Source organism: Acomys minous (assembly GCF_964271855.1).
Source record: "Acomys minous genome assembly, chromosome: 11".
Lineage (NCBI taxonomy): Eukaryota > Metazoa > Chordata > Mammalia > Rodentia > Muridae > Acomys > Acomys minous.
This window is the reverse complement of record NC_140492.1, coordinates 85,344,396-85,362,884: the sequence shown is the minus strand read 5'-3', so window position 1 is coordinate 85,362,884 and position 18,489 is coordinate 85,344,396. Positions and strand designations below refer to the sequence as shown.

At 39.3% G+C, this 18,489-nt stretch overlaps 1 protein-coding gene across 13 annotated transcripts in view; it reads right to left on the bottom strand.

The window, feature by feature from the left end:
- Nucleotides 1-18,489, bottom strand: part of MEF2C (myocyte enhancer factor 2C) — a 163,685-nt gene that overhangs the window by 64,740 nt on the left and 80,456 nt on the right. For all 13 annotated transcript variants that reach the window (XM_084802662.1, XM_084802663.1, XM_084802664.1 and 10 more), the window contains one exon: nt 10,397-10,600. In XM_084802662.1, coding sequence (XP_084658788.1) covers nt 10,397-10,600 — 204 coding nt within the window. The remainder of the gene's footprint in view (nt 1-10,396; nt 10,601-18,489) is intronic.

Sequence of the window (18,489 nt, the reverse complement as noted above, 5' to 3'; positions counted from 1 at the left end):
AGCCTCTCCCCACATATTGTGAAGCAGCCTTCAACCTGTAACTCCAGGCATTTCAGCTGCTTTCAATCTTGGAAAAATAAAGAAAAATTCAGAGATCAGGGTTTTAAAAATAAACCTACCCTCTGGCTAACAGACCATAATACAACAAGCTGTTACTATGTGAAGCAATGACTACGGAAACAAAGGACACTCTTCCAGTGATTAAACTGGGAGAAAAAGCTGAGGCGCGATTAGGTTATAGGAATGTTACACAAGTGTAGAATAGTTTTCCAGCTCCTCAGCCAAAGTGTCCTGTTTTAGAATTAAAGGGTGGAGACTCCTCTGTCAAGCTAAAATGAGGGTGTGGGATACAACCATAAGGTTGAACTTTTTAATCAAACTTCAGGAAGATATCTGCTACATTTTGCTAATGTATTCTCCAATTTCTCCCCCCTAAAATTATAACCACCTGTTTATGGAGAAACTTTCTATTTACAAATCCAACCAAATGGGAAACCAGACTTTGACATAATCATACTGTAGATAAACATGGTCTATATATACACTTTATATCTCTGTATCATTGCATTTATGTATTTGTTTACTATTTAAATATATATTGAATGTCTATAAATCATTAGTCTCACATTTACTTTAAATGGCACTAAATGGCTTACAGACCCATTTTGCACATCCACTTTTTCTACGCGTCATTCAAGGTCACACTTTCATCTAAAAATCTAGCATGAGGGGCTGGAAAGATGGGTCACCCAACAGTTCAGAGCACATACAGCTTTTGGAGGGGCCCCTGGCAGATCAGCACTGCCTGCAACTACCATCACATGTGCACCTCAGCACACCATCACTACGTGGCTGAAAGTTCACTATAACATGCCTTTGGGTGCCCACAGTTGTAACCTCTTTTCCCTTGGTTACCCACCCTACTTATAGTAAAGCTACAGTAGTGCGACAGTTCGTATCACTGTGTCCCCGGTAGTCACAGCTGCATCTCCAGCAGCCAGCAAAACGCTTGGCATATGGACTATATATGTTTTGTCCACACCAGACTTTCAGTTCTGGGGTAAGGACAGTGAACATGTCACAGATCATTTTATTACCCAGTGCACTTAGCACCATGTCCTACACATTTATTTTCTAAGTACCTGTGGAAAAAAAAATAAACAGTACAGTGACTTTTGTTTAAATTTCTTAATTTATATAAAATGCTAACTCTTTATTAAGTGATTCATTTGTCATAAAATATTATACATCTTCAAGTTAGGAACTTGTTGTTTCTCTTGGCTATCCTTTTTTTTTCTTCATTCCCTGAACTTTCTCCTTGGCTTTCACAGTAAAACCAACTTTTTTTTTTTTAAATAAAAGATTGGCTTTATTGTGTCTCATACATTTTTTTACATCATAATTCTTTTTCTTAATTTTATTAATTTATTCAGATTATAACTCAATTGCTATCCCATCACTTGTATCCTCCCATTCCTCCCTCTCTCCTGCTTTCACCCTGTTCCCTTCCCCTAGGTCTATGACCGAGGGGGACTTTTATAACTAAACAGTTTACAACTGTGACATCTTTTATAAGCCATAATCCTAATTACTGAGCCAGGAGAGAATTCAGTGGAAACAGTACTAACTCAAGGTGGGAGCCTGCACCCTAAAAGTTGTATAACTTGTCTCCTGTCAAACAATGGGTGTGATATATTACTGTAACAGTATTTTAGGGGTGCTGGGAATAAAACCCGCTGCCTTGTCCATGGTAGGCATATGTTCTAACACTGAGCTACATACACTTGAAACTAATTTTGGACTTTTATCTTTAATCCTAATATGTTGGACCTTAGAATTTCCATTTCTGAAAGTTAAAATGAAGAGATGAAGTTTTATAAAAATGCTCCCAATTCAAAAATATAACCATCCAGCTTCTGTTTTTTAATCATTAATAATTGTGTACTTTTATTTTATGTGCCTTAATGTTTTGCCTGAATGTATGTCTGTGTGGTGTTGTCAGATCATGGAGTTATAGACAGTTGTGAGCTGCCATGTGGGTGTTGGGAATTGAACCCTGGTCCTCTGGAAGAGCAGAAAATATTCTTAACCACTGAGCTATCTCTCTCGCCCCTGTTTTTCTTTTCTTTTTCTTTTTTTAATATGAAATGAACTCAGAACAACCACAGTGAAGGAGAGACAATCATTGGAGGCTGGCTGTATGTCCTCATTAGGTTGTGTTCAATTACCATAATGGTGCCAGCTATCTCAATGGACAGAGTGCCAGGTTCAGCGGTGCACTTCTGACTGTGCACAGAAAGCTTTGATGGTGCATGGCCTATGTGTGAGGCCAACATCTGCATTTGGGTCTTGAGCACTTGGAAGTGTATCCACATAGTGAGAGAGAAGATCTGAACCTTCATTGGATGCCAGTGTATATACATAGATAAGGTGAGTGGCCTCAGTTACCGATCATCGCTGACCTATTTTAGCTAATCTAAAATCTGGCTCTATTGTCTAGCATAATTCACATGAAAGGGATGACTCCATTTGTTATCATATCATAGATATTAAATGAATTTACGTAAATATATATATATATTAGAGCAGAGGGTATATGGCTTAGTAGGAGAGTACATTTTTAGAAAAGTGGCCTCATTACTATACACAAAACCCCTCATATGTAGCAACTTTAAAAAACACTGTTCTTGAGGACTGAAGGAGTAGCCTGGATTGGTTTTCAGTTAGTAGCTATCCCTAAGGTCAATGGAACCTCAGTTTCCCTCTCTACGAAATGGTCTTGTGATTACAGGGATGGCATTTGTTTGTAATCAAGGGGAGATTTGCATGTTGTTTTGAAAATACAGTACACAATTTCGAACTTGAGGAGGTACCATTATTATTATTATTATTATTATTATTATTATTATTATTATTATTGTACTCATATATCTACTTTTTCGTAATAATTTTTTTTGTGTGAGAATAAACAAGCACTCAAATACAGCGACTGTTTATGTTGCTTCCTCCCTTAGAACAGAAGCCCTGAGCGCTTACGGAGTTTATTTACTGAAACATAAAGATAAGAGATTTAATTGATATGAAGAGGCTTTCCGAATCTAATTAACCTCCCAGTTAGTCATTAACTCTATGACCTTTACAGATAATTGACAGAAAGTTTCTTTTCCTTATCCAGTTCCTCCATGAAGTGGCTGAATTTCAGGGTAGCAGAACACGCTGGGAACACCAATGAGGTATGACAAGGATAATGTGACAAGTAGGTAGCTACTGGAAAAATGCAGCGTACTTCTGATAACGAATCTCCACACCCACTCGGTTGTGTGCACACGCACCACAGATGTAATTACAGTTCTCTTAATGATGGAGTTTCATTGTCTTTTTTTCGGAAGGCCCTAAGGACTCTTATGACCACGAGGATAATGAAAGCAGTGGAACAGGCCGTGCTGCTCTTCTGACTCACCCAAGCCAATAACATTACATTTCCCCCAGAACTCGGTCTTGGTCGCAGAAACCTTCTCTTCACCTACTCTTAGGAAGCCACTGCCAAATGACTGCGTGCAGAGAAAGGCGCATAGGGCAAGGCTCAAATGTCTCCTTTGCCCTAAGCGTGGCTTTCCAGCTGAGTCGTAATTGGCGTTTACAATGGCACTTCCTGAAAAAGCCAACTCTCCTGCTTGCAAGAATTAGTTCTGTTGACTATCTGTTTTAAAAAATATTACTGATATTATGGTAAGAATCTGTTTTATAATATGACCATGACCAGTCAAACTACAAGGAAGAAATAACACAGCTAAACTATCAAAACTGGAAGCATGTCGGAAATGCACCATCCTAAGTTACACGGAGACCCACCACATTGGAATCAGCATTTTAGGAAGACACTGCCAGTAATGCAAGACTGAGCCAGAGGCAATCAGACACATTGATCCTTCTTGCGTGGGGATATACATGGGTGCTAAGGATTGAACTTGGTTACTCGGTCTTGCACAGCAAACATTTTAATGTCTGGGCCATCTTCCCAGGCCAAGTTTTGTGTTCTGATGGAACAACCACTTTCCTTCACCTCTAGTTCACTTGAAAAAGCAGCCACTTTTATTATTTGGGCAGACCAAACTTAAAAGGAAGTCTACATAAACCTCATTTATACTATAATGATCGTCAGTAAGTTGATGTTTATGGAATGCCTACGGTGTGACATCCTCATGTGCCTCAGTCAAGGGAAGACTGGTTGTAATAAAAAAATTAAAACAAAACAAAGGAAAAAAAAGCCCCAAACTCTCAGCAACACAATGCATGTGCTAAAACAAGAAACATTTCTGTTTTGAGAAGAGCCATCATCTTTTATTTTTCTTAACACATAACTAAAAGCTAGTCCATAACTTTCACTTGTGAGTTTCAGTATAGAATAGGTAACTCATCTGAGGGAAATGATCTACCCTTTGATATTTTATTTTTCAGTTTTAAAATTCAAGTCATGCAACATGATGTGCCGGGTAGCATCAGCTAGAATTCTCTGCTATGTTCAGATAGGTTGCAACCATCAAGTTCTACCTACTACAAAAATGTGTAAATATCACCAAAAATGAATGATTCTAATCTAGGCTAAGTGTTCTTCACCTTTTTTTGCTTCTGGGTATCAAGAGAAAAAAAGATACGAGGACTTTGGTGTGCTATAGCTCAAGAAAGTTCAGTTGAAAGGGTAACAGTGACAAAATGGTAATGACTAATCCTGATGAAGAAGTTGGGCCTGGCAAACAGCTGTGCTTTCAAATGCATGTGCTTCTTGCTCTTACTTCCAATGGTTCTCTGATGACTCTGCTGGTACTGATGCTGTAAAGACAGCAGAGCTTTCGGGTAAGAGAGAAGAGAGGGGGCCCAGCTTTACTGCCTTATGCATACAGCTTAAGCAACCTAACGTGCACACTATTCTCGTTCAACAGTGAGTACTTTCTTAATAAGTGGGATGCAAGGCATATTTTTACGTTTATAAAATATATGCAAATGAAACAAAAGCACTGTTTTAGAAAAGAAACGGCTTTTCAAATTCAGTGTATAAAAACCATTGTAATACAGTTGTGAGAAATATGAGCACATCAGAAATTGTAGTCTAAGTTATTAGGACAAATGCAAGTAAGATTTGCAGGTCTTAGAATTTTTTAATACACATAAACAAAAGTGAAAAATATGCAAAATCTTTTACAAAATTAAGTTTATTTCTTTGTCCTTGGAAAGCTCAACATAGAAGGTATAAATAGCCATGGGGGATGCTAATATTTTCTTAATAATTCAAATAATCCATTGAAAACAAGTCTATACTTGATTTAACATAGGGTATCAGAGGCCTCTTGAGTCATTGGCCATATAAACTATTTCAATTAATGGTAAATCCATGGAATATGTCTAATGTAAATCAAGGAGGCTATGTCTTCAAATTTCTTCCTAAAGAGGACTTTTTCTTTTCTTTTTTCTTTCTTTCTTTTTTTTTTTTTTTAGAATTTGACTATGTTCACTTTCTTTTCTTTTCTTTTTAATTAATTTATTCTTGTTACATCTCAATGGTTATCCCATCCCTTGTATCCTCTCATTCCTCCCTCCCTCCCATTTTCCCCTTACTCCCCTCCCCTATGACTGGATCCCAAGGGTCCTAGAAACCTACAAGTAGAACATTATGATAGGCAGATTTGGGCCCAGGGGTCCCGCTCAAACTAAGGCACCAGCCAAGGACAATACAGGTGGTAAACTTTAAACCCCTACCCAGATCTAGACAATGGTCAGGACATTCCCCACAGTTGAGTGGAGAGTGGGATATGACTTTCTCACGTACTCTGGTGCCTCACTAAAGAGGACTTTTTCAATGGAAATTACTAATTATAAAGTTAAGCAGTTGTCCAGTATTGCATCAAGGAAATTTAAAGCAGTAACATCAAAGATCTACCACCCCTCTGTTAACGAGCTTTAGCTGAAAGACAAAATTACCCAGCACCACACCCCACCTACATGGTTAGTGCTCCCTATGGCCTAGAACATTTGCAGGTGTGTTCTAACCGTACGGTGAGGTTCTGATTGACTGCGGTGACTGCCCTGAGCAAGGTGTGTGTTTAGTTTGACCAAGTACTCACTTCCAAACTGGCATCTCTTTAAAAGAAAGTTCGTACCCTGTGTCCTAAAATTATAGAGCTGGGGAGGGGTTGCCACTTCTGAGTGTACCCCTCATCCTTCATGTTGGGGAACGAAAGTACGATGGCTCGAAGAATTTATCTTGGTGTTAGTTTGAGAGCACCATTAGTTAAAACGCCCTGCTGGACCAGTGTGATCTCCCTGACCTTTTGTGATAACCAACGGGTCAAGATGTGCCCTGTTCAGTGCAGGTAGCCACCAGCCCACATATGGCCATGGAACACTTGAAATGTGGCTACTGGTGTTGAGGAAGTGAATCATAAATCTCACTGAGTTCTAATTGACCGAAATGTGAAGAGCCTCATGGGGCTAGTGGTTGACACCATAGAGGTGACAAGATTCAGACGGTGTTTTTGTTTTTTTTAATTTTTTTCAGAGTTTCATATATGAGTACTATTATTTATATTCTTCTTCCTCTCATCCTTTCCTTCCATCTAACTCATCTGATGTCACCACCCCTTATAAAATTTATGGCAAATCGTGTGCGCGAGGTGAATAGGCATTGTGTGTCTGATGCACAAGGTGGGAGGTGGCAGGGCGAGGTCAGCTGAGTGAGTTAGAAGCAAAATCAGAAGGGAAATGGCAGGGTCATTTGTGAGCTACTTTAAGAAGTAAGAGTTCTTGAGGTACTTTGGTGATATTTGCACTTCAGGCATTCCATGGCACGTAGCAAGAATTCAACAAATCTTTGGTGAATAATTGAAGGACTGGAAGTCCAGAAACTACCAAACAAGTCAGTGAATGTGCTTTTCCTGCTAATTCCTTGTGTATGATATAAGCCTATAGCACATGTAAAGTAAGTTCATAAATCTTTATTTCATAACACATATTTGGCTGTAAAAGAGGGTCAAGTGAATAATTAGTTTTTATATTTTACATCCAATCTCAAATTTTGTAATACTTATCTGTAAAGAGGTCCATTTCTACATTTTTTTTTGCATTTTTTTCTTCAACAAAAATTGTACTCACTAATCTTTACCAAACTCTCCCAGAGCAGTGAGACTGTGTATAACCTTCCATTGGTACTATGAGGCAGCAAAGGTTAAAAGCTATTTTAAGGCCTCATAAGTCCCAATTTAGGCCTTAACACTTATTGCCCTTAATGAGCAAGGAAACATTTTTATGCAACAATGGCTCAACAGGACTAAGGTGATAGAAAATAAAATTTCAGGTAAATTCCCCGCCATCCCCTCTTTCTGACACACACACACACACACACACACACACACACACACACACACAAACACAGGAGAGAGGGAGGGAGGGAGGGAGGGAGAGAGAGAGAGAGAGAGAGAGAGAGAGAGAGAGAGAGAGAGAGAGAGAGAGAGAGAGGGAGAGAGGGGCTGGGGAGACAGACAGACAGACAGAGAGAGACTCTTTGATCAGTCTTGTATCTATCTTCTACTGAGATGTTTGTGACTTCAGGAAATCTTTTATAACGGATGTTGTCTTCAGTCTACAGCTCCCAGGGAGCAGGGAAGCACCTTGTATCTCACTCCTGTTTATGCATCATGGCTAGACTTCTGGTCCAGACGGCATAACCACTCCACAGAACAACTGAGCGGTGAGAGGCTCTTTGTTGGCCAGCTGCTAAGTTCACTCACAGCTGGGTTTCATGTTCAGTGGATGTGAAGTGGGTACGGGGTAACAGTGAGTGTAGGACCCTGATATTTTAAAGGATCACCTGCAATATTCCTTCAGAACCCGTGTGCTGTCACGTAGTGTTTTTGCACTCTTAGTGTACACCATCCTTTCAGCGGTATGTGCGGTACTTATGGGGTATTGCTCCTTTGCCTAGCAATTGTCCCCAAGTTGCTTTCGGTAACTATGCCTTTACATCTGTAACCAGAATGCCTGTCTGATTCAGTTCAGAATGCAAGCATCGCCTTCCTGGACATTAGTCCTTTGGGATCTGCATCCTTCTCGGATATTTAACAAGCCCTTCCTCAGGAATACAGCCTGAGAGAAACTTCCAGAGTTTCCTCTATAGAGGGACAAGTGGTGACAAGGGAGTCCCTCCATGCTACCTGAGTTTCAGAGCCTTGAAAGCGGATTACGTGGTACACACAGCCAAACAAAATGGACTTTCTTCAGAGGAAGTATTCTAAATACAATAGCTGTTTTTTGTTTCTTCTTTAAACAATGGATTACAATTGTAACACATTTACTAAATCTGGCATATTTATATAGTGTATCTAAACAGATATTCAAGCTGCATTATGATACAATGGGGAAAAAACTATTTCAGTCTATCTGTTAAGCCTTTGTGTGTCTCTGTGCCATTGTAACAGTACTGCTAATTATCAGGCAAAGACATGGTAATTACACAGAGCTTTTTGCTAAAAGGAGAAATCTCTTCTCAACACCCACGCATTGCATACTTTCCTGTGACCCTATAACACTACTCTGGCTTGGCCCAGGAATCTGCAGTTCAGTCTTCATGTTAGAAATGATAATATTCTCTCTCTCTCTCTCTCCAACCTTTTCTTCTTGTGAGTAAACTGTTTGTAGAGGGTTAAGGGAAGAGAGGCAATGGTCCACATGGGAAATGTAAAACTAATGACCCTTTATGGAACATATTATGCTCCTCATTAAACTTAGCCAGTTAAATGTATTCCATTAAATTAAAATAAATAGGATTCAAAATTTTACCCAGGAGTAGTAAACCATCTTCATTGTAAACCTTATGTTAGACCTATTCTAAAAGGGAAGGCTTCCAACTGCAAATTCTTAGTCTATAGCTAATGCATTAGCACAAAGAATTGACACCTACTATGTCTAATTATTTGAGGGAATATGCCATATATACACTTTCCCCTTAAATCTCTCACCACAAGCATTCTGATTTCAATGTTCCATATTTGTTAAAGCGGTACATATGACAGTGATATGAAACTTTACTAGTTAGAGACTCCGCCTTACAATTTTCCCCATCAGCTGTCATTTCTAAAATGCAGGAGGGCCAAATCATGCAGACTGCTGCCTGCATATATATATTTGTGTGAGAATGTCGGGTCCACTGGGTTTGGAGTTATAGATGGTTGTGAACCGCCAAGTGGGTGCTGGGAACCTAAGTTAACTTGTATTGTTTGGTTTTACCAGGCATATTGACACAAGGAAAAGTGAAAACCAGTAAACTACATGCTTTTGAAAAGCTTCAAATAAAATCAAAGAAATTAGGATTTAGTCTCCAAAAACTAATGATTAGAAGTGGGTGTAATAAAAAGAAGAGGTGCAGGAGGCTTGTTAATTTGCTTGGAACTAGGGCTGGACTTTTCTTTTTCTTTTTTTTTTATCGCAGGCTATCAAATAGTGAGAATGGTTTGTCCCCTAGCAAACCAGCTCTTGAGGAATTTATTTCCTTCCAGTTCTGGGAAGACAGGTACAATTCAGGAAACCAAGAACAGTTAAGAGATGCAAAAATTAGGCAGGCAGAAGCAAACAGTTCTTCCCTTTTAGTCGAGGCGTCATTGCTCACAAGGTAACACCACTGAAAATATTTTAAAAGTTTCACCAAGATTGTATGGTGCCTTACTCATCTAAAACATTTTAGGGTTTTCTGCAACACTTACTTATTTCTGTTGTAGCCAGTGTTTTAAATCTGACTGAGATGCAATATTGACCCATTCCTTATAAACCCATTGTAAATTTACTCCTGACTTAAAGCATATTAACGGTTTTTTCAATGCTATATTGATATCGTTTTGAGGAAAAGCAACGTTTTTATGATGAGTTCTCTTTACGCTTCCAGTGAGAGAAAATGAGCAGGAAAGAGATGATATACACAAAGGATTATAAGTTTAAAGTGAGTTCATCGGGGAAAAAAATGTTTTGATTCTGTAAGGAAACCATTATATACTTAAAATAAATTGTAAGTATGTAAGAGTTTACTATTTGGATGGCGTATTACCTGCTCACAGTTCCCAACACTGACGAAGTGATTCACAGCAGAGGGTACCGCTGCCTTCAAAAAGAGGTGAGGTAGGCACTGATTTGACCCTGGACCTTGATTTATAGATTCCCATATGGCTCATTACTTTGCCACTTTTAACTTTAATTTTTGGAGGAATAGCCAGGGTGGCACAGGCATCAGTGGGATAAAAATCCTGAGAATAGGTTCAAGGGACTAAGGGCATAGAAAAAAAAAAAAAAAGGTCCTGGGCGAGTCACACACCAGGAGCCTCTGCGGAAAGCCCGGGCTCACAGCTGGCTCACTCACCTCCACGATATCTGAGTTGGTCCGGCTCTCGTGGGGCTCGTTGTACTCCGTGTACTTGAGCAGCACCTTGTCCATGTCGGTGCTGGCATACTGAAACAGCTTGTTGGTGCTGTTGAAGATGATCAATGCAATCTCACAGTCGCACAGCACACTCAGCTCGTAAGCCTTCTTCATCAATCCAAATTTCCTCTTTGTAAACGTCACCTGGAAAAAGAAAAGTATTTTTTTTTTTAAAGACAGAAGAACCCTTCTGTGTATTGCTGATCTTGTTTTCCTTTGCAAAACAACGGTGTAGAGTTGCCAGAGCCTTACTGGGTGCTAACACTTTCCAAGACAAAGCAAGTAACGTAAAAGGTTTTTTCTTTTTTCTGCCCACAATTTGAAAATGTGTGATTTCTAGCTAGTTCTAGAATGGGAAACTGTACGTGCAAGATTTGATTCAGGGCATTCAAATGAAGGTGATGGAAGAAACAATCTTGTTTCTTTGAAACTTAAAATTCAACTTCTTTAACTTTGGTATGGTCAACAGATTTCCCAATTATAAATGGAGTGGTTGATTTGTTTTTTTTTTTTTAATCATTTGAAGACTGGGCATGATATTATAAATCTGATATTTTAGATCTGTGTCTAAACCTCGTTTAGTTTTGTGACGGTGGTGAGTTGAAACCGCTTGGAGGCACATGGGTGTCACTGTCGCCCTCTCGAGACCCAGCAGGGCACTGGGAAGTACTGTTAGGATTTTGGTTTTGTTCTTCTGTTTCTTATTTTCCTCCCTCAGGTCAGTAACTGTTATCTTTGACGTTTTCTTCTTCTAGTCTAATCTATGACCATGTCCCATAATTCCTTTCCTGAAAATTCCTTGTCAAGTTCACACTTGTCTGTTTCCCAGGCAGCCCGACCTCTCACATCCTTATCACGAAGACGGCACCGCGGACAGCCTAGCAGCTTCCTGGCCTGCATGACCTCCCTGCCTGGATTCGTTCTTCCCTTCATTCATCTCAATTCTGAAAACCATCACTCCACACTCGTCCCCTCACGGCCTGTCTCCGGCAGCTCTTGCTTCCATCTGTGGATCCCACCGGATAACACAGCTCTTTCAGTGTTCTTTAAACTTCAACGTGTCCTTCCGGGCCACCTACCCAAAGGCATGAATATCCTTAGTCATCTATCGGCCTATAGATGGTCTAGTGTTTCCAAGCAAGCATTAGGAGTGCATCATTCCCAGAAACGACTTCCAAGAAATGTGCTAAGGCCTCATGGATTTGGTAGTAAGGCAGGTTGGTGTATCAAAGGCCGAGAAACCTTTTAAACTACAACCTGGCCCCCAAACTGAAGGCTGACCGTGCCATATGCTTGGTTACTTCTTTTGACAAACGTATATAATTTGTTGGAACTAGGCTCACACTTTGGGAGTCTGACGAGCTCATTTAGCATTTGTTTTTGTTTTTGTTTTTTTTAAATACGATGGATCTTGCACAGATCAGCTCATTGTTTACTGCCATTTATTTATAACTCCCAAATCTAGAATCACATTAGTTTCTTTGACTCCAGGAAAACCACTGAGTGTTCCCCCAATGTGACACTGTCTCAGCATCCTTGGTCTAGCGAAAGTGCCAAGGGCCAGCTTCAGCGTTCCCTCTAGGATCTCCTTCCATGTTCCTCACCTTGTCATAATCTCATGGTCCCCACAACTAAGAACTAATACAGTACATATCTTGGTGGCATGAAGAGTCTCCAAACAAAGCCATTTGAGAATGCGGCTTTTCCTGGTGAGAGGATCAGGCTGAGTTGTCTGCCCTGGCTGACTATCCCTTGGGCTACAAAGCTACTTTTACTGAAGTGCACACAAACCAGCTAGTCTCTGTTCAGGTGGTATTTATATTTGAGCTTGGACAATTTTGCTCCACAGTGGCTATCAATGTCTTACCATCTATTTTTGTTTGTTTGACTATTTACTGTTTTCCTTACATGCTTCTGATAAGATACCCTCGCATTTTATCTTCATATCTGTTTATCTTACTACTTTAGGAGCATTTATTCTGGTTATATGGATGAGTTATGACTGCTGCCAAGGATGGGCTGGAGACTTTCTTATTGGAATGGATAAATAAGCATTATTATTAATTACAGTGAACTATTCAAGATGGATTTTAACATTTCTTTGAGATGCAGTTTTAGACAGTCTAACTGCCTGCATATGTCTTATTCAGTAAAATAGGCTAAATGTATTAAACACAGAAGCTCTGATGTAAAGTAGTTTCACGTGTATGGGACCACTCTTAATCAGACTTTATGACCACAAACTATAAGTGGAATGTCTCAATACAGTATGGTTTCTGTTGTACTCAAACCTCAGAATTCAGCATGCTAGAACATCACCAAAATATACGTAGGACAGACCTGTCATTAAAACCACTATTTGTGTTTACTCTTAGATGCTCCTCAACTTTTATGAAACCAAATAGATTGCTGGATAATGCATACTTATTGAATAGTACCTGTCAAAAAGTCAGTGCATATAGCTTCTTTTCATTAAAATTGAGAAGACTGTATTAAAGCAGTTAAAAAAATATCTTCAAAATCTACTCTTAATTGCTCTAAATTTAATTCTGTATTATGTTCATATTCCTCATGCATACTCAAAATGTATTTTATAATGCCTTTTCTCATTGTTCATAGTTAGATAAAATTGTTTTTTTTTTTTAAGCATTAAGCTTTCCAAAGAGATCTGGGATATTACTCTTCATTTAAAATATGCCACTCAATGACAAAGATTGCAATTCAAAGCTTTTATACTTAAATATAATAATGTATTGTAATGATTACATTTTTCATAACCTGACAATAGTTTGTAATGGGGACAAGTCCATATTTCTATTTCAATAGCGTATTTTGAACCTTAGGTGATACAGAAAGCTGCTTTTACAGCAGTTAAGTAAGGAGATGTTCTTTCCAAGTGTTTACATCAGTTAGAATGCATCGAGAGAAGAATAAAGCCAGTAGTTTTTAAGTGGGCTCTGTAACTCAACATCTGGTTTTCAGAATTAAAGAGATTTAATAAATATATTTGCATTAAAAGAACTACACAGGAAGCATTAACTGTTTTCTTTTCCCATGCAACGATCTTGATGTATGAAGATATCTCAATATTAAACTTTATAGTAACCCTAAATGTTAACTTTTAGCATGTACAAATAGCACACATTTTATGACAACCCAATTAAGGAGAGATCAGACATTGAAGTTGGAGTCTGAATTCGAAGAAAGTCATATTTGCTGAATACAGCTTTATACTACCCAATTGTAGAAAACTTACAAAACTCTTGTGAAAGATGGTTTTTATGGAAGACTTTCCACATATCTAATGTATTGAAGTGTAATATCTATTGAGTATTCTCCATGTTATACATGTGTTCTGGATGCTACTACATCTATTACATACACAATATTTCCTTAGTTTCTTTTTTATTTTCAAAATTATTTTTATATTAATTTATTCCTGTTACACCTCAACGGTTATCTCATTCCTTGTATCCTCCCATTCTTCCCTCCCTCCCATTTTCCCCTTATTCCCCTCCCCTATGACTGTGACTGAGGGGGACTTCCTCCCCCTGTATATGCTCATAGGGTATCAAGTCTCTTCTTGGTAACCTGCTGTCCTTCCTCTGAGTGCCACCAGGTCTCCCCCTCTAGGGGACGTGGTCAAATATGGGGCACCAGAGTTCGTGTGAAAGTCAGACCCCACTCTCCACTCAACTGTGGAGAATGTCCTGTCCGTTGGCTAGATCTGGGTAGGGGTTATTTCCTTAGTTTCTGTCACTTTTCTGTGGCTGAAAAAAAAAATCATTGAATGCTCAATGCTTAAAAGAATCTTCCTTCTTAAGAGCAACATGCATTATTTGACTGATAAACTTCAGTTTCCCATCCTGCCTAATAAGTTGGAGTGGCACTATTATCTAGTTGTTTTTAATGTAGCTTTTGTTTTCAGATCAAACTCCGCTAGACTGAAAAATAAAAATGAGAGAGGTGAACCCAATTGAGATGATTATGAAATAAAGTTTACTTTCCTGGAATTATTTCTTACATTTAGTCGGTCAGAACTGCTTGTGGTGTTATGACCCTTGCCTTTCTTCGTGGCCGCCAACAGCCTACCACCACCCTTAAGGCTTAGTTTAAATCATAACTTCTAAGATGCTTTTTCTAAGATGCTTTTATTGGCATATTCAGATGAAAATCGTTCCTTTCTCATTTTATTTTTTCAGTTTTAAGGGATTGAGGAGATATGGTCTCTCTATTTTCCCATGTCGGCATTGGCCCCTCTTAAATCAGCTTCCCCATTGTTGGGGTTACAGGTATGCGCTACCATTTACTGGCTCCTTCAGTAACTTGAACAGACCTTTATTTCCAAATGTATTCTAATGTATGGAGTTGATTGCTTATGAGTCTGCCTTTCCTGCTGCTTCCTAGTTCCCTAAGGTACCAGAGCAGAAGCAGCTTCACACAACTAATTGTGGGTCTAGAATGATTGGCTGCTGAATATAGGTTACAGGCTCGAAAACTCTATTTTAAATAACTTCGATGGCATCAGTACAGCTTTCTGTTAAAGGTAGATATTTTCTTAACTTGCCTTTTGGCAATTTAACCTCTTAAAGACAAGAGATTCTGTGCATATATGTAGATATTCTGACAAGTTACTGTCATGAATCCTGAGAGAAAGAAAGCAATTATACTATTTTGAAATTTATCATATGGGAAGCAGAGACTGTCCAGAACAGAATACATACGTATAGATGCTCCAGACTTCAAGAAAAGTTCAATGAAAAGTATTTTTGAGTCTGTGCCTAGATGACGCATCATGAAGGGTGGAAAAGTGTGAAGAGAGAAGTTTATTTTTATAGTTGCAGACACACAGAGAGAACAAGGAGGATCGAAAGATGTGGGGGGGATGATTCAGCCCCTAAATTGCCCACAGTGTAAACATAAGAATCTAAGTTTGGGTCACCAGCACCCACTTAAAGGCAGATGTGGTACTCTTTTGTGACCAGGGCTAGGGGCTTGGGCGTGGAGTCAGGTGGCTTCCTGGAGCTCACTGGCCGGAGAGCCTAGCTGATCACTGAGCTGCAGGTTCAGTGGGAGAGCCGGTCTTTAGAAAATGAGGTGAAGGGGGACAACGGAAGACATAGAAAACAGATCTAGAGCCTCTCAGGCATCAGCACATGCACCCACATGCATGCATGCTCATACACACACAAACACATATTTCCTCCTACACAGCGGAGGCTCAGGGGTTGGGGTGACTGTGTTTGTCAAGCAAGCATTCTTTACACCTTCTGCTGAGCTTTGAGCTTTCATATATATATGTATATATATATGTATATATATATATATATTTGTGCATTAGAGAATGGCTATCAGTAACTGGCTGAAGAACGATACTGAAAAGATGAGTTACTTAACCAGGACTGAATGTGAAGGAGTCTCTAGGGACGTGTGTAGTTCAGTCACTTTCTACTCCCAGGAAACATGTTTAACATGGATTAGGTGAGAATGGAAGGTATGCAAATTAGATCTGCATGTGACGTAAACGTGGGGAGCAGAGCTAACGCAGGTGACAGAGACTTCTACAGACTTTAAGCATGGAGCCACAAGTCAGCTAAATCAAACAGGTGATTGTGAAATTTGCATTGATAGCATATATATATATATATATATATATATATATATATATATATATATATCTCAAGCACTTTCTAAAGAAACATGGTAGATGGTTTGGGGGAGAGGATCTAAGTAGTTCATAATGTCCATAGTGGGAATAAACTATCTTTACTGATCTCTGAGTTAGTCCGAGTAATATTTGATGACTATATCAGGTGCTGTCAGTTATACCGTAAGAAGAACATTGGCAAAAATCAGCCCATTGATAGGATGAAAAGGAGACTGATGCAGGCTCTGAGAATAATCCCGGGGGGAAGATCCATTGAAGGAATTTGCTACTTTTAACCCCTGCCATACTCAGCATGTTAAAACCAAATTGCTCAGCACTTTCCAAGGTCTGGGGCTTCCTGCCCACATGATGAGGCGTGTGTCTCTTGTCTTATTCTACAAGGAAAGGTACTGCTGAATATCATCCACTCAAGAGAAAGGACGTGTGTAGTAATGAGAAAGAAGGTGGGGGCGCGGAGCTTATCTTACTGCCCTGGTTATTGAACTTGCTCTGGTACAGCTGCATGCTGAGGTCCAAACAGAATGTGTTTCTAAGGTAACAAGGAAGTTGGCCTGCAACGCTTCCTCCAGTTTTTACATCTTCACACTCTATCCCTAGATGGCATTGACTTTTGCTTTGAGAAGAGTATGGGTGACTAGTATTGGAGTTCAAAGCAAGAACCCTCTACTGTAGTTGATATTATACAGTATCTTACGCATTAGTAATTCAACTTTATCAATTCATCATATTTATCACTTATAAATCCCAAGAAGTAAGCTGTCACTGTGACTTTGTGGCTTGGGTCCATCCCTGTGTTAACACTACTCACTCACATTTTCAAAGTGTCCCCATTGCGTCCTGGCTTTCCTCGAAAGCTGAAATCATCTTCTGTTCATCATTGTAATTTAGAGTTGAAAAGTAATAATTGACTAAGTATATATTGCACGAGTGGATAGATAAATGGAGAAGTGGTGCATGTTTTCCTTACAAGATGGGGATTTCAAAATAAACTCTTGTATATGCTCAGACTAAGTTAAAAGGAAATGTGCTGAAAGAACATGATTACATAGTTACTCTAGGTAACTTATGGTGAAAATTCCCATTCCATGGAGTTGAGCTGAAGAGAAAAACTGAATGGCGTCATATTCTGTTTAGGTTTCTTGGTAAAATCAGAGCACATTGTACATCATGTAGTTGATTTAGACAGGATCGTTGGCTTTGGTACATTTTTTAGTATGGTCAGATTTTCTTTTTTTTAAAAATATTTTGTTAATTTATTCTTGTTACATCTCAATGGTTATCCCATCCCTTGTATCCTCCCATTCTTCCCTCCCTCCCATTTTCCCCTTATTCTCCTCCCCTATCACTGTTCCTGAGGGGGATTACCTCCCCCTGTACATGCTCATAGGGTATCAAGTCTCTTCTTGGTATCCTGCTATCCTTTATGACACTTAGTAGTATTTCTGTCAGACTGTAGTTGGCAGTCTGCCATCCCCCTTTCTCAGATAGATACTAGACATAAAGAGGTAAGTGGCCTTATATAAAGCTATACAATTAATCAATAGATGAACTAGAAATAATACCTTTTCCATACACATCGCGTGTTCCTCTAGTCATTATGCATTCCCCCTTCTAGGGAACTGTCTAGCGCATGTGCAGAAACTCCCCATGGCTCAGGCGCAGCGCAGTGTTAGCTGAGCATGTATATCCACTTTTGTTTTCTTTAAAAATCACCTGACACTCCGCTGAGAATGGAGAGCATTAATTCATATAAAGGTAGCTTCCTAAGTTAAAGTAAATAAAAATAATACTGCTAATACTAAATTGAGAACCAGTGGTTTCTTGTTCCACCAATAAACCAGTCATGCTTTGGTGTGGTTCTGTACCTCTGGCTGCCCTCAGATGCTCAAGCCATTCCCACGAAAGCTGGTGAGAACCACACACAAGCATGAGTAGTCACATACTATTTCTATATTTATAGTTGTTTCAGTTTCCCAAAATGGGAAGTACTTTGGCTGGCAGCAAATACAGGTCTGCTCCCAGCTAGACTGAAACTAATGGAATTCAGATTTCCACATAGACATGGCTACTCAGGCAGTTTAAGTACCGACTTTTAAAATCAAAGGACAGGGCCCGTGTAGTCTCTTTCAGGCAGGTTAATGAGTTTGGCTCACTGTGTCCTGGGAAGGTCATTTTGAGATTTGTTTCTTTCCATACATTTGGCTCACAGCCCCTTATGCTTCTGGTCACCTCTGAAGAACTTATTTCTGTATCAACAATGGAACCCTTGCGCCTTACTGGAAAGAGTTCTGAAGAAATGGATCCCTGCAAACAGTAGCTACTATACCTCCAAGAAGACCCAAGCCAAGGCCCAAGTCATGAGGAT